General features: G+C 39.7%; 2 protein-coding genes across 2 annotated transcripts in view; one reads left to right on the top strand and one right to left on the bottom strand.

Annotated features, from left to right (window-relative positions):
- Positions 1-798: 798 nt before the first annotated feature.
- On the bottom strand, positions 799-1,209 carry LOC118841640 (60S ribosomal protein L27-like). The gene has a single exon (XM_036749215.1). It carries the CDS (start codon positions 1,207-1,209, stop codon positions 799-801), a length of 411 nt encoding a protein of 136 aa, XP_036605110.1.
- A 3,565-nt stretch (positions 1,210-4,774) lies between these two features.
- LOC118842731 (zinc finger protein 420-like) overlaps positions 4,775-14,471 on the top strand; it is a 57,688-nt gene continuing 47,991 nt past the window's right edge. Inside the window, exons 1-6 of the mRNA XM_036750105.1 lie at positions 4,775-4,795; positions 5,409-5,535; positions 10,994-11,343; positions 11,461-11,559; positions 11,758-11,983; positions 12,152-12,519. Of these exons, the coding sequence (XP_036606000.1) occupies positions 4,775-4,795; positions 5,409-5,535; positions 10,994-11,343; positions 11,461-11,559; positions 11,758-11,983; positions 12,152-12,519 (1,191 nt within the window). The remainder of the gene's footprint in view (positions 4,796-5,408; positions 5,536-10,993; positions 11,344-11,460; positions 11,560-11,757; positions 11,984-12,151; positions 12,520-14,471) is intronic.

Genomic DNA, 14,471 nt, shown 5'->3' with positions numbered 1-14,471 from the left:
TCTGCCCCTTTTCTAATTCAGGTGTTTTAAAGAAGAAATCACAATGATAAAAAACAAAAGACAATTTTGTACATATGATGGAGAATTGTTCCCAAATATCAGAATTTCTGATAAATTGTAGCATATCCTAGTGATGGAAATGGAAGGCCATCACATTCCAAGCACATTGGTCAAACACACATTGTGCATGTAGCAGATTGGAAATATTGATGACTGATCCCAAATATCAAGGCATTTTCCAGTTTAGCCCACCTCTCCTATATATGGTCCATTCTCCTGACTTTTGTTCTTCCATCTTTCCAGAGTTCTAGAGTTATGTTTAGATCCCCTTTTTCTCTTGAGGTAGATGTCAATATCTTTCTAATTAATTAGCTGAAATACAACCTATATTAATTGAATTTTGCTTTTTTTTAAAGTTTATTTATTTTTAGTTTTCAACATTCACCTCCATAAGCTCCAAATTTTCTCCCCCTCCTCAAGACGGCATGCAATCCAATCTAGGCTCCACATATATATTCCTATTAAACATATTTTCACATTAGTCATGACATATAGAAGAATTAGAATGAATGGTAGTAACCATGAGAAAGAAAAACAAAAGAAAACAAAACAAAAAAAGAAAATAGTCTGCTTTGATCCACATTCAGACTCTATCTTTCTTTTTCTGGATATGGATGGCATTTTCCATCATGAGTCTTTTGAAATTGTTTTAGGTGAAAGGTAGCATTTTGATGGAAGAAATCACTTCCAAATTGAGGTGGGGCTGGGGAAGGCATACTAAGGACCAACACAGTACTTCTAAAACCATAGCTTCTGGAAGAACCACTTGTTTTTGCCTGTCTTGTACCTTTCCTCAAACTTGACCTTGGCCTCCCTCCTTGCCTTATGTTTTAGTGCAAGGTTGTGGAACACATCCTTGTTGACAGCTGTTTTGTCCAGTGGGAAATCAACAGAGTATCTGGTGGGCATGAGGTGATTGTAGTTATAAACTTTCACAAAGGATTTGATTTTTGATCTCTTGGCAATCTTCTTTTTGCCCATTGCTGCAGTCACTTTTCGAGGGTAACGGTTGATACCTGCCACCAAGGCATGGCTGTAGGGCCTGTAGGAGGTCCCATCATCAATGTTCTCAATGATAATGGCTCTGTGACCGGAGTACCATCCAGCCAGGACCAGCACCACCTTCCCAGATTTCATGAACTTGCCCATTTCGACACGAAGCAGGTTGCTCCTAGAGCTAAAAGAAATTTTGCCTTTTTAATGTATGAAGGAGCCCTCCACAATAACTCTTGTTTCTATGTAACTAAATAACAGTATATGGATCAGTTCTCTGATGCTTCTGCTAATTTTGGCCCAACAACACCAAGAAAAAGGTTTTTTTGAATGGTCAAGGATATCAAGGGAATAGATTAAAAAAAAAAACAATGAAGGAAGGCAGTCTAATCATACTAGATCTCAAGCTGTGTTATAAAGCCATAATTATCAAAACAATGTGGTACTGGCTAAGACATAAAGTAATGGATCGGTGGAATAGATTAGGTATAAAGTACCGTATAGTAAATGACACTAGTAATCTGGTATATGATAAACACAAAGGTCCTAGCTTTTGGAACTCATTATTTCACAAAAACTGCTGGTAAAACTGGAAAACACCAGAGTAGAAACTAGATATACACCCACATCTCACATTGTATACCAAAATAAGGGCCGAATGGGTACATGATTTAAACATAAAGGATAGTACCGTAAGAAAATTAGGAGAGCATGGAATTGTTTATCTGTCTTATCTATGGATAAGGGAAGAATTTATGAAGAAACAAGAGATAGAGAATAATATAAAATGTAAATCCATACTTTGGATCATATAAAATTAAAAAGTTTTAACACAAACAAAATTAATTCAACCAAAAGTATAAGGAAAGCAGAGAACTGGGGAAATTTTTTTTCCAAGAAGTATCTCTGATAACAGTTTCATTTCTTCAATATATAGAGAACTGAGTCTAATTTATTGAAATACGTGTCATTCACCAATTGAATCATATGAAAAAATGCTCTAAATCCCAATTGGTTAGAGAAATGCAAATTAAAACAATTCTGAGGCACCAACTCATACCTATCAGATTGGCTGATATGTTAAAAAAGGAAAATGATGGAGGTTGGAGGGGATGTGGAAAAACTGGGACACTAATGCACTGTTGGTGGAGTTAGGAACTGATCCAATAATTTTGGAGAGCGATTGGAACTACTGTGCATACCCTTTGATCCAACAATACCACTGCTAGGTTTATAGCCCAAAGAGATCAAAATAAAGAGGAAAGGCCCTTTTTGTACAAAAAATATTTATAGCAGCTCTTTTTAGGGTGGCTATGAGAGGGAAATTAAATTTGAGAAGGCTAAACAATCTGTGGTATATGATTGTAATGGAATATTGTTATGCTATTGGAAATAAGGAGGATGATTTCAGAAAAATCTGGAAAGACTTAGTTGAACTGATGCAAAATGAAGTGAACAGAACTAGGAGAACATTATATACAGCAACAGCAATATTGTTCAGTGAAGGATTGTGAATGACTTAGCTATTCTCAGGAACACAATGATCTCAGAAAATCCCAAAGGACTAATGACAAAGCATACTATCTGCGTCCAGAGAAAGAACTGATACTGTTTGTATACAGACTGGAGTATGCTATTTTTCTCCATCTTTCTTACATTCTTTTTTTCAAGTCTTTCTGTACAAAGTAACTAATACAGAAATGTTTTACATGGTTGCGCATTTATAACCTATATCTTATTGCTTACTATCTAAGTTGGGGGTGGGAGAATGGAAGAAAAGAGAGATAGAATTTGGGACTCAAAACTTTAAAACATAATAAACATTTAAAAAATTAACATGTAATTGGGTTGAAAATAAAATGTATTTTCAAAATATGTCAAAAAAAAAAAAGAAAAGTAAATAGAGCTTCTCTTCCATTCAGCATGGCTCCATGCACTGGTTACAGCAAATGGAGAAACTCTGAATCCTCTGAATAAGTTCATTTACTTGGACAGCCCACTTTCCAGCATGTACACAGAGGTGATGAGGTTGTGAAAAGAAATCACCTTTAAATCAGTTAGTATTTAATTACTTTGATTCATTTTTGTTTTCATTGTAGGATTAAGTTTCCTTATTTGGGAAAAGCTAACCCTAACAGCTAAGCCAAACTAACATAGATATTCTCCTAAGACGAGGTTACCTATAGATTTAATGAATGCACAGGTTGATAAGATTTTATCATTTAGTAGCAGATAATTTACAGTAAGACAAAATATCTTTGTAGGACTAAAAGAATCATGGGGTTATAAGACTTTTTTCTAAAGCTAAATTCCCCTTTCTGGCTGCTGGAGTAAAGAGGTTGACAAAAGCCTAAGCTCCTCTTTCCAGTCTTAGTGGATAAGCTCCTTTTTATTTTTTCTTCAGTCAGAGGTTAACTGTATATTGAGTAGTGAAATCTTGGGTTGGGTTCCCTTTCTCCGAGCTAGAGGTTGGGATGTGAGTGCTAAGTACAAACCAGAACTTCCTCTTTTCCAGTCTTTCTTCAGACTATAGGCTCCTTTAAAGAAATACTTTTAGTTGAAAAATTCAGCAAGAAGTTCTGGGGTATTCTCACTTTGACAGACAGGTTGATAGAAGATGAATCTGGGTCAAGAAAACCCAGGAGGAGGAAGTAGTCAGGTGACCTGCCTTGTCCAATTGAATTATGTTCAAAGTATGTTCCCTCAGATTACTATAATTTTTTCTTCCCCTTCTATTATAAAAATAAGGTGTTTAAATCATACCTTTGTCACAAATTACTGAGAAATGAGTTGACCTTACTTAAAGATAACCTGTCAATTGTTACAATCAAATCATTGTTAACTAGCAAATTTTGTGCCTCAGATTATTTTCTATTTCAGATAACTAATTTTAACAGTTGACCCCTGCTTTGTCAGAGATAGCTCAGTGTTTGACAGGCTCCTAAGGAAAGTGTGGGAGAGAAGAGGTTTTGGCTGCATACCAAACTGAAGGTCTAGAGAGTTATTGTGCTGACCTCATTGTTGTATGCCTGTGAAAGCTGAGCAGTATAACAGCTGCATGCCAGGGAACTGAATCATCTTAGGAAGATTCTGAAGGTCACCTGGTAAGATAAGCAACTGGGTACTGAGGTCCTTCCTCAAGCTAGATTGCCAAGCATTTACATTCTACTGCAGAGAGCACAACTCTGATGGACTGGCCATGTTGTTCAAATGCCAAAAGTCTGTTTGCCTAAAAGACTATTTCATGGAAAGCACATGCCAAGAAGGCACTCACAAGGTGGTCAGAAGAAGTGTTAACAAGGACATTCCCAAGGTCTCTGAGGAATTTTGTAATTAATTGTGAGGCTTGGGAGACACTGGCAGAGGACCACCCAGCATACCTTGCCCACATCAAAGAACATACTGTTCTTGCTAGCAAAGCAGAAGTACAGTAGCTCAAAAGAATGGTGAGATGTGCAAATTCAGAGCCATCTCCGCCCCAAATGTTCCCATGGAGTATATGTTCCCAACCTGTGGTAGAGCCTTCTGGCCTCTATTAGTCTGATCATCTGTGGTCAGACACATTGCACTTTAACCCTGACATAGTGATGTCATTTTGGTCCACTTTGAGCACAAAAAACAACAAAGATGACCAACTATGTAACTAAATATTATGATAAGGAAATATATGTTATTGACAAAAGAAAGCAATCATAAACTGAACACGTAAGATGTTTCGGCCATGACATATAACATTGAGGAAGTATAACTCTCCACTTGGCCAGAAAGTCTCATCTCCCTCAGTTCATTCCAGATTATAATTAATATGTCTTATGAATCATTTTCATGTCTTAATCTAGATGAGACTTTGTTTCAGGCTCTGGGGAAATTAACTAGATCTTTTCTTTTTCTTTCCTCTCTTTTCTATAATCAAACATTATGCCCCTCCCCTCCTCTCAGAACACACTGTACTTGCCAGCTTCTCACAAAATTCACAGAATTTTATTTATACCGTATTGCTTTTATCAGTTCTGATAAGGAAGAAATTTCACCTCATCTTCCCTCCTTCTCCTCCAGAGATCCTTCTCCCACACAGATAAAACACACACTTTGTCCCAGATGCCATAGAGAGACACATTCCATAGTAAGACATTCCTCCATTTTATTCCTCCTCATATCAAATACTTTTCCCAATATTTCATTGAGCTCTTAATGACTATGGTTTTAAGTGTTGATCCTGATACTCTACCAGGATATGACTTTTAGGTAAATCCCCTTTCTGTGCTTCACTTTCCTCCTCTCACGTCATAAGGGTTAGCCTGCATGAATTCTGGAGTCTTTTTCAGGACTAAATCTTATGACCTTTGCTGGTTTAGGTGTTGGTGACATTCCAGGATGTGGCTGTAGACTTCACCCCAGAGCAATGGGACCTCTTAGACCATCCTCAGAAGGAGTTGTACAAGGAGGTCATGCTGGAGAATGCCAGGAACCTGCTCTCCTTGGGTAAGGACATTTCCCCTGACCACTCAGAGTCTGCTATCAAAGGGAATATCTTCATCCCTCATTGTGCTGGCTTTGGAGCATTTATCAGTTACTAGAAAGGGAAAAAGTGCTGGTCACCTGTGTCCAAGAGACAGAGTACTCCTGCTGCTTGGTTTTCCTATAAAAGGTCAATACATTGTGTGAAGATAACATGAAGGTTTCCTTGTTGCTCCTGAAGCTCCTGAGTCTCTTGCCAATTCTAGGTAGCTTGAGTTCAAAGATCAGATCAGTGTTGAAGCATCTCAGATGTGGAACTAATCAGCTGGGTTATTTAGTCCAAGCTCTCCCTGGACATGAATTTTGTCTGCCAAATCTCTAAAAACTGCTTGACCAGCTTTTCTTTGCAACCATTTCCTCTTTGGGAAGTGCCAAGTATTTAGGATATCCTTCTTTTTGGGAAGCATCAAATGTGTAGCTCACAACTCCTTGTTGTACCGAGTGTGACACATTTGTCCTTAATCTCCCTTTCCTTTGCCTCTACATTCCAGCACAGATGGTGGGAAAGGAAGGGAATAAGGCTTTCTCTTCACCTGCTGTTCACCAGCTGTTGTGCTAAGTGCTTTCTTTACAATATTATGTTATTAGGTGATATTATTATCCCCTTTTGACATTTGAGAAAACTGAAGTAAGCAGAGGTTAAGTGACTTTTCAAAAGGCACACAGCTAGTAAACTGTCTGAGGCTAGATTTAGACCCTGGCATTCCTGACTCCAGGTCCAGGGTTCTTTCCACTGCACTACCACCTGCCTCTAATTTCTGGATAATGGAAACTCTGCAATGAGTGCATCCTCCTATGAAGAAGGAGCACCAAGATCAAATTTTCTCATTCCACATTGGCTCCATGACCTTCTCCCCCACATCTCCCCAAAGTTCCCCAAAATAAATGCAATAGAAACCATGCTTAAGGACTTCTGGGAACCATGCTGTGCTTCTTGCTTGCACACCCCTTCAATGGCAGGAATAATAGACTGGCCAAGAGTCAGAATTTGACTAAGTTTCATTGAGTTCCTCAAGAGGCAGTGACTCCCTGAATGAACAGTAGCAAGGTTTTTATAGGTTTCAGGCAGTGAGGAATTCGGTAGGAGACAGCCAAAGCTGATTCATCAAGGTCGAATTTGCTGAAGCTCAAGACTGATCTGGCACATCCTATTTTGGTTACTTGAATTACAACCATTAATGGGAGAACAAGCCAGATATGTATGTGTTAATGTGATGGAGTGATTCTCAAAATGGAGTAGCTTTATATATACACTGTTTCCCTTAAAGAGAACTAAATTCCAACAGTTTCTCCATGCTTATCCCTGCTTCCCCATGCTCAGGGCTTCCAGTTCCCAGAGAATATGTGATTTATTCTGAGAAAAGGGAAGCACCATGGATGCTGGAACAAGAAGGCTTGAGGAGCTGCTTCCCAGGTGAGTAAGGTGAAAACAGGTATATAAGAGCTGTGATTACAAGAGGCTTCTTACTGTTGTAGCAAAGCAAGTGCTGTATTTGGGCCCAGAACACCTGACGTAAAATTTTTTTTCAGATATTTTTAACAGTGGGTCTGTGGACAAGTTACTAAACCCCACTGAGTCTCAATTTCCCCTTTCATAAAATGAGGAAGTTGGACACCATGGCAATTAAGCTTTCTCCCAGTCATAAATCTATGATCCTAAAAAAAGTCATTGTTTGGAAATTGGGGGTATGGAACTTCTCTGAAAGTGCAAAAGTGGTTTAGACTTTCCAATATGGGCTCTTTGTTAGACTTTCTTCAAGTTAGTGAACATTTATCAAGTTCCTGCCGTGTGTCGGATCCTCTACTAAGCACCAGAGATATAAAGAAATACAATGATCTTTCCTTGCTCTCCTGGAGTTCAGACTGTTGGGGCAGATGACATGCCAACAACAATGTAGAAACCTGTTATGGGCAAGACAATTTGGAGCTCATTGGGAGAGTGAAGGCACTAAAGTGAAGGAGGACTGGAAGGTGGTCTCTAGCTGGGCCTTCAGGGAAGCCAGGGTGAGCATTCTGGGTATGGAGGTGACATGGAAAACCCACAGGCTCAGGAGGTGGAGTGTCCTGTTCACAGAACAGAAGGGAGGCCCATACTACTGGATCATAGCATGTTTGGTGGGGATATGAGTTGAAAGAAAGTTAGCTGAGTAGGAGAGGGAGCCACTGGAGGTTGTTGAGGACACGGTGATGTGGTCAGCAAGAACTTTGGGAAGATGATCTTTGATAAATGGGTGGAGGAATGACTGGCATCGGGGGAGACTTGCTGCAGCTTGAGCAATTAGCAGGTTCTTGTAATACCTCAGGTGTGAGGCCCCTGAACCAAGGCAGTAGCAGTGTTGGGAGAGAAGGGAGTAAACAGGAGAGTTGTTACCTAGGTAGAATCAAAGATTGAATATGGGGGTCAAGAGTGTATGTGTGCTTGCAGGATTAGGAGGATACCTTGGAGACTTTTAGGAAAGTGGGAAGATGGCAAAGTTGAGGAAAAGAAAATGAGTTTGGTTTGTGGAACAATGAGAGGAGTGTCACTAAAACAGAGAGAGAGAGAGATGAGGGGGTGAGAGAGAGAGAGAGAAAGAGAGAAGGGTGATTGAGTCTTAAAGGCTGAGAGAAGGCAAAAAGGAAGAGGGTTAAGAAATGGCACGTGAATTAGCAACTTTGAGATTTTTGGTAATTTTGGAGAGAGGAATTTCAGTTGAACAAGAAATTGGGAGCTAGATGGCAGAGAATTTTAGAGAAACCAGAGGAAAGGAGGTGGAGACACCAGTTGTAACTGGGCATCTCCAGCTGTTTAGCCAAGAAGTGGAAGAAAGGTACTTTTGGGTTGAATGGATTAAGTGACTGTGTTGTGAGAATTAGAAAGAAATGGTTTTATTTGTGGCAGTAGGGAAGGAGTCATTAGTGTGGGAGAGACTACACAGTAGCAAAAAAGGGAATGCTGGAGAGGCAGCTTCCTGAGGAAGATGATGTCCTGGAATGGGATGATTTACACATGGAAAGGACTTTGCTTTAGCTAGGAGAAAGAGAACCATTTCCTCTGCTAGTGGTATCAAAAAGGAATAAAAAAGTACTTACTATATGGGAAATGAGGATAAGATAGCTCTTGACGAGTATCCAGTTTTTTCAACAAAAACATACAAGGCACATTTCTCTGCTGAGAAGGTGAGTGGGGGGTGGACAGTGGGAGCAAGTAGTAAGGGACAGTTGCGAAAGAATGAAAAGAATTGGCAAAGTTGTTGTGGTGAATGAGACAGGGAGCCATTTAGGTGGTTTTCAGTCATTTCAGTCATTTCTGACTCTTCAGGATCCCATTTGGGTTTTCTTGGCAAAGACACTGGAGTGATTTGCCATTTCCTTTTCAGGCTCATTTTACAGATGAGGAAACCAAGGCCAAGAGGCCTAAATCACTTGGCCAGGGTCTCAAAGCTAGTAAGTGTCTGAGACTGGATTTAAACTTGAGTCTTCCTAACCAGTACTGTCTCCACTCCACTGCCTAGCTACCCAAGGGAGTCAGTTAGGGAGATGTCAAAGGATACCCTTGCCACAGTGAGGTCCACCCTGAAATTACAGAGCTTCAATTTGTAGTGGACCCAGGCAGCCTGGTTTTATGCTTTTCTCTCTTTCCATTCAGCAGCATCTAAGGACTAGCAAAGGCTGTTGCCTTACTTAGAATTAATCCAAGGCTACCCTTTATATAAATCTTCAACTTGTGTCCCTCCCTTGATCTCTGAGGCTCAATCTTTGGCCCATTCTTGGAGAATCATTGGCCAGATTCATTGAGTTGACAGGCACTCTGAGTTTGGGGAAGTGGGAAGTAGAAATTTCCAGGTGTTTCATACTATGGGATGCTTCAGGAGCCTAAGAATAGTCTCTGGGATCTTCACTATGCGTCTGGTTAGGTCCCATCAGTGTCAGAACCAGACCAAGATCACTCAAATAGAACATAAGGTGAATGAAATAGACAGAAACAGGGCTGAGGCCAGAAGCTGCATTTGCCAAATAAGACAGACCAGAGGTACAAGCTGGGGCCTGGTGTCAGCCTTGGGCCCAGTCAATCAGTCAGTAAGTATGGATTAAACACCTCCAGCTTTCTAGGCCCCTCACCAAGCTTTAGGAAGGGAAAAGCCAGTCCCTGCTGTCAAGGAGCTCCCAATCTGGCATACAAACATGGGGATGGTTGAGAAGAAGCAACAGATCAAGAACCTTGGTCTTAGCTAATCCAGTGAAAGGAGAATGTTTGGGAGTGGAAAGACATCTACTTCATTGGGATACAATGGGATATAAGGGAACTTAAAGAGTGAAGCTAGTGATACTTTAAGAAGGAGAATAGAATTAGGGAAGAGTCAAAATGAAAACAAGAATGAGGAAAATTTCAGGTACAACTCAGACATATTGTAGGTTGAGGTCCAGAGTTCTGCAGTAAAGTGAATGTTGCAATCAAGTGAGTCACCCGGATTTTTGGTTTTTCATTTCATATAAAAGTTATGTTTGCAATACACTGTTGTCTATTACATGTACAATACTATTTTGTTTTTTAAAAAGTACATATTTTAATTTAAAAATATTTTATTGGTAATAAAAGCTCACTATCATCTGAGCCTTCAATGAGTCTTAATCTGCTTGGTGGCAGAGGCTCTCTCCCAATTCATGGCACCTGACTGATCACTGTGGTGGTTGTTCAAAGTTGTAGGTTGCCATGGGAATTTCTTAAAATAAGGCAACAGTGAAGTTTGCCACATTGATTGATTCTTCTTTTCCCTTGAACTTAAAGCTCCATTGTAGGGTTATGAATTGCTCTAATTTCAATATATTTGTCTCAGGGAATAGGAAGACCCAAAGAGAGGGAGAGAAAAGTAAAAAATGCACGAATAAATTTTTTTTCTTAAAAAAAAACAGAACAAAAGTAAGTGCAATCGAGAAAGACCATGTAGTTCCATGAACAGAACATCCCTATTTAGATGGTTTGGGGTCTAGTTTTAGCTGCATGGCCTGACTTGATGATGCAATAAGAATGCTGGGTCTGCCAGTGTCACAGGTGTTTCTGAGGATCCCATGTGATTGTGTGTGAAGCTCTTTGTAAGTCAAATTATCTTGCAGATGGGAGCTAATGGCACTTAAAAATGATTAATTCTGTCCATTTCACTTTGAAGACTTTTCATCTGGGGAAGTAGAATATAGATCAGTTAATTTGCTTTCTTGCAATGGCAGGAAAGGATTTTAATTACATATGTGTGTACATGTGTCTCTGTATATATTTTTTACTGTTTGTTTCTTATAGAAGGAGAGATTGGACCTGAAATGAAAGAGACTACTGAAAAGCTAAGGATTTCTGTGAAAGAAACTCAGAAAGAAAGCTTCATGTGTGATCGTCCCTGTGACTTCCCTGGGAAAAAAATCTGTGCTGTATTTCACGGAATCCACACAGGAAAGAAACCTTATGATTGTCATCATTGTGGAAAAGACATGAGTCAGCAGTCATCCCTGATTTGCCATCAAAAAACTCAAACTGGAGAGAAACCACATGAGTGTCATGAATGTGGTGAACGTTTTAGTGAACGCTCATCCTTCCTTATGCATCACAATATTCACAGTGACAAGAAACCTTATGAATGTAATCAGAATGGAAAGCCTTGGAGTTGCAGCTCTAGTCTTGATGTACATCAGAGCACCCACGTTGGGGAGAAACCTTATGAATGTGATAAATACACAAACGTATTTACACAGAACTCCAACCTTACTCAGTGTCAGAGAATCCACAATGTTGAGAAACCTTATGTATGCAATCACTGCGGAAAAGCATTCAGATTTAAAAGCCATCTTACTGTACATCAGAGAATCCACACTGGGGAGAAACCTTTTGAATGTAACCAATGTGGAAAGGTTTTCACACAGAGCTCCAATCTTGCTGTGCATCAGAGAATCCACGCTGGTGAGAAACCTTTTGAATGTGATCAATGTGGAAAGGCTTTTGCACAGAGCTCCAATCTTGCTGTACATCAGAGAATCCACCTGGGAGAGAAACCTTATCAATGTAATCAATGTGGAAAGGCTTTCACTTTTAGGTTTAGTCTTGCTGCACATCAGAGAATCCACACTGGTGAGAAACCTTATGAATGTGATCAATGTGGAAAGGCTTTCAATTTAAGGTATAGTCTTACTGTACATCAGAGAATCCATGCTGGAGAGAAATCTTATGAATGTAATCAATGTGGAAAGGCTTTCACACAGAGGTCCAATCTTGCTGCACATCAGAGAATCCACGCTGGAGAGAAACCTTATGAATGTAATCAATGTGGAAAGGCTTTCAATTTAAGGTCTGCTCTTGCTGTACATCAGAGAATCCACAATGGAGAGAAACCTTATGAATGTAATCAGTGTGGAAAGGCTTTCACACAGAGCTCCAATCTGGCTGTACATCAGACAATCCACACTGGAGAGAAACGTTACGAATGCAATCAATGTGGAAGGTCTTTCAGAATCAACGCCAAACTTGCGGCACATCAGAGAATCCACACTAGAAAGAAACTTTATGAATATGATCCATGTGAAAATGCTTTCAGAAAGAACTCCAAACTTGCCCTACATCAGAAAATCCACAGTGGGGAGAAACCTTATGAATGTGATCAATGTGGAAAGGCTTTCACAAAAAACTCTAATCTTACTGCACATCAGAGAATCCACACTGGGGAGAAACCTTATGAATGTAATCAATGTGGAAAGGCTTTCACAAAAAAATCTAGTCTTACTGCACATCAGAGAATCCACACTGGGGAGAAACCTTATGAATGTGATCAATGTGGAAAGGCTTTCACAAAAAACTCTAGTCTTACTGCACATCAAACAATCCACACTGGGGAGAAACCTTATGAATGTAATCAATGTGGAAAGGCTTTCAGAGAGAGGTCCAAACTTACTCGACATAAGAGAATGCACTGTGGAAAGAAACCTAATGTGATAAAACCTTTTCTGTAGACTCTAGCCTTACTACACAAATCTGATGCAAGCCAAGTCCAAGAGACATAATTTCTGGATTTAGTTATTGCTAGTGAATAATTAACAAAAGAATGGTTGTTTAGCTATCTCCTGTAAACCAGAGATGAATTATGGAGGCCTCTCAACCGTTATATGCCCTTAAATAAGTAGGTGTAACCAATAGGCATGAAACAATTCTGATTGGTTAAAACTTAGTGAAAATGAGCATTATAATGAGCAGTGGCTGGGGGATATGACTATTGACTCTGTCTTAGACAGAAAGACTTATCTCTATCCAGATCACCCTTGCCTAGTGCAATGTAGACTAGAGGGGAATCCACTTCCCCTCAGACCTGTCTGACTAAAGCACAGTGGGCCCAAATTCACCTAGACTAAAATGTCTTTACCTTTTGGTCAGATCTAAACTTTCCCAGTTGGCTAAGTCTTATCCAAGATTTCATCTCATCATTATCCCTACCTTTCACAGGTTGTCTGAATCACCTACAGGGGCTGATTTCTGAATGAGGAAGTGGAAAGGGGGCAAATGCCTAATCCTAATTGAGTAATTGCTTATTAATATGAGAGAAGTAATCATTTCTCTCACATCAGAGAATCCATTCTAGAGGACATATCTCACTAACATAATCAATATGAAAAGTGTTCAGGCTAAAGTCATTCCTTATTTACCATCAGAATTCACATGAGGTAGAAATCCTATTCCTGTGATGAATGTGGAAAGACATTCAGATGGACTACAGAATTTGTTAGACATCAGAAATTTCACCTTATGAGCAAGCCCTATATGGACTCGGTTGGGAAGGTCTGCAGCCAGAGATCACCTCTTCCTTTACATCACAGATTCATAGTAGAGAGAAGACTTATGAATGTGCTCAATGAGGACTTCCCTTTTCCTGGAAGAGGCAGGTCACTAGATACCATAATATTCACACTGGAAGGAAGCCTGATAAAAGCAGTAATTGTGGGAAGGCCTTCACCTGGAGCTCATAAATTTGTGTACATTATGTACTCCAATGTGTACATTGAAGTAATCTTCCTGGAAATAAAACTTATGGATCTAATTAATGAAGGATGGCCTCTCCCTGCAGCACAGACCTTACTAAAAATGGATTGAATAGATTGAATTTTTCTCTGACATCCCAAGGTCTCTCATGACTCTCCTGAAATATTCCATGGCCCCCTGGCGTGAAGCCTGCCACTGGCTTGCTCACGTAACTGCACTCTCCTCCCACATAACTGCACTCTCGTCCCACTATAGTAAGACACCTTTCCTGCTCACCCTTGAAACTTTCCAAGGCTGGTAATCTGCCTCACTGCTCCAAAATTGTTTCTGGGCCATTAATGTAAGGATGTTTGGAAGGGAATTTGGAAGAGCCCAGGAAAGTTACTGCCTCACTTTGCCATCTTGGCTCCAGAAGACCTCATGCCCATTTTTGCAGGAAATATTCCCTTGATAGCTCAAATTTTCTTGAAAAGATCTCTCGTCTTTCCCATTCATTTCTTTTCTTCTGTTTCTTTATATTGCTCACTTAAAAAAACCTTATCTCTCCTTGCTATTCTCCGGAATTCTGAATTCATTTGGCTATATCTTCTACCTTTCTCTTCTCCTTTTCCTTCTTTCCTCAGCTATTTGTAAAGCCTCATCACATAGCCATTTTGCTTTCTTGGTCTTCTTTTTCTTTGGAATATATTTAGTTGTTGCCTCCTGCATAATATTAAGAACTTCTCTCTATGGTTCTTTAGGCACTCTATCTACCAGGTCTAGTCTCCTAAATCTGTGCATCACTTCCAACTCCTATCCATAAGCAATGCTGTTTAGGTTATATCTGTAGGGTGTAATGGTTTTCCCTATTTTCTTCAATTAAATTCTTTTTTTTTTAAGAACTGAAAAATATTGCATTTATTATGTGTTG

Source organism: Trichosurus vulpecula, chromosome 3, assembly GCF_011100635.1.
Source record: "Trichosurus vulpecula isolate mTriVul1 chromosome 3, mTriVul1.pri, whole genome shotgun sequence".
NCBI lineage: Eukaryota > Metazoa > Chordata > Mammalia > Diprotodontia > Phalangeridae > Trichosurus > Trichosurus vulpecula.
This window is presented reverse-complemented; position numbering and strand designations above follow the sequence as displayed.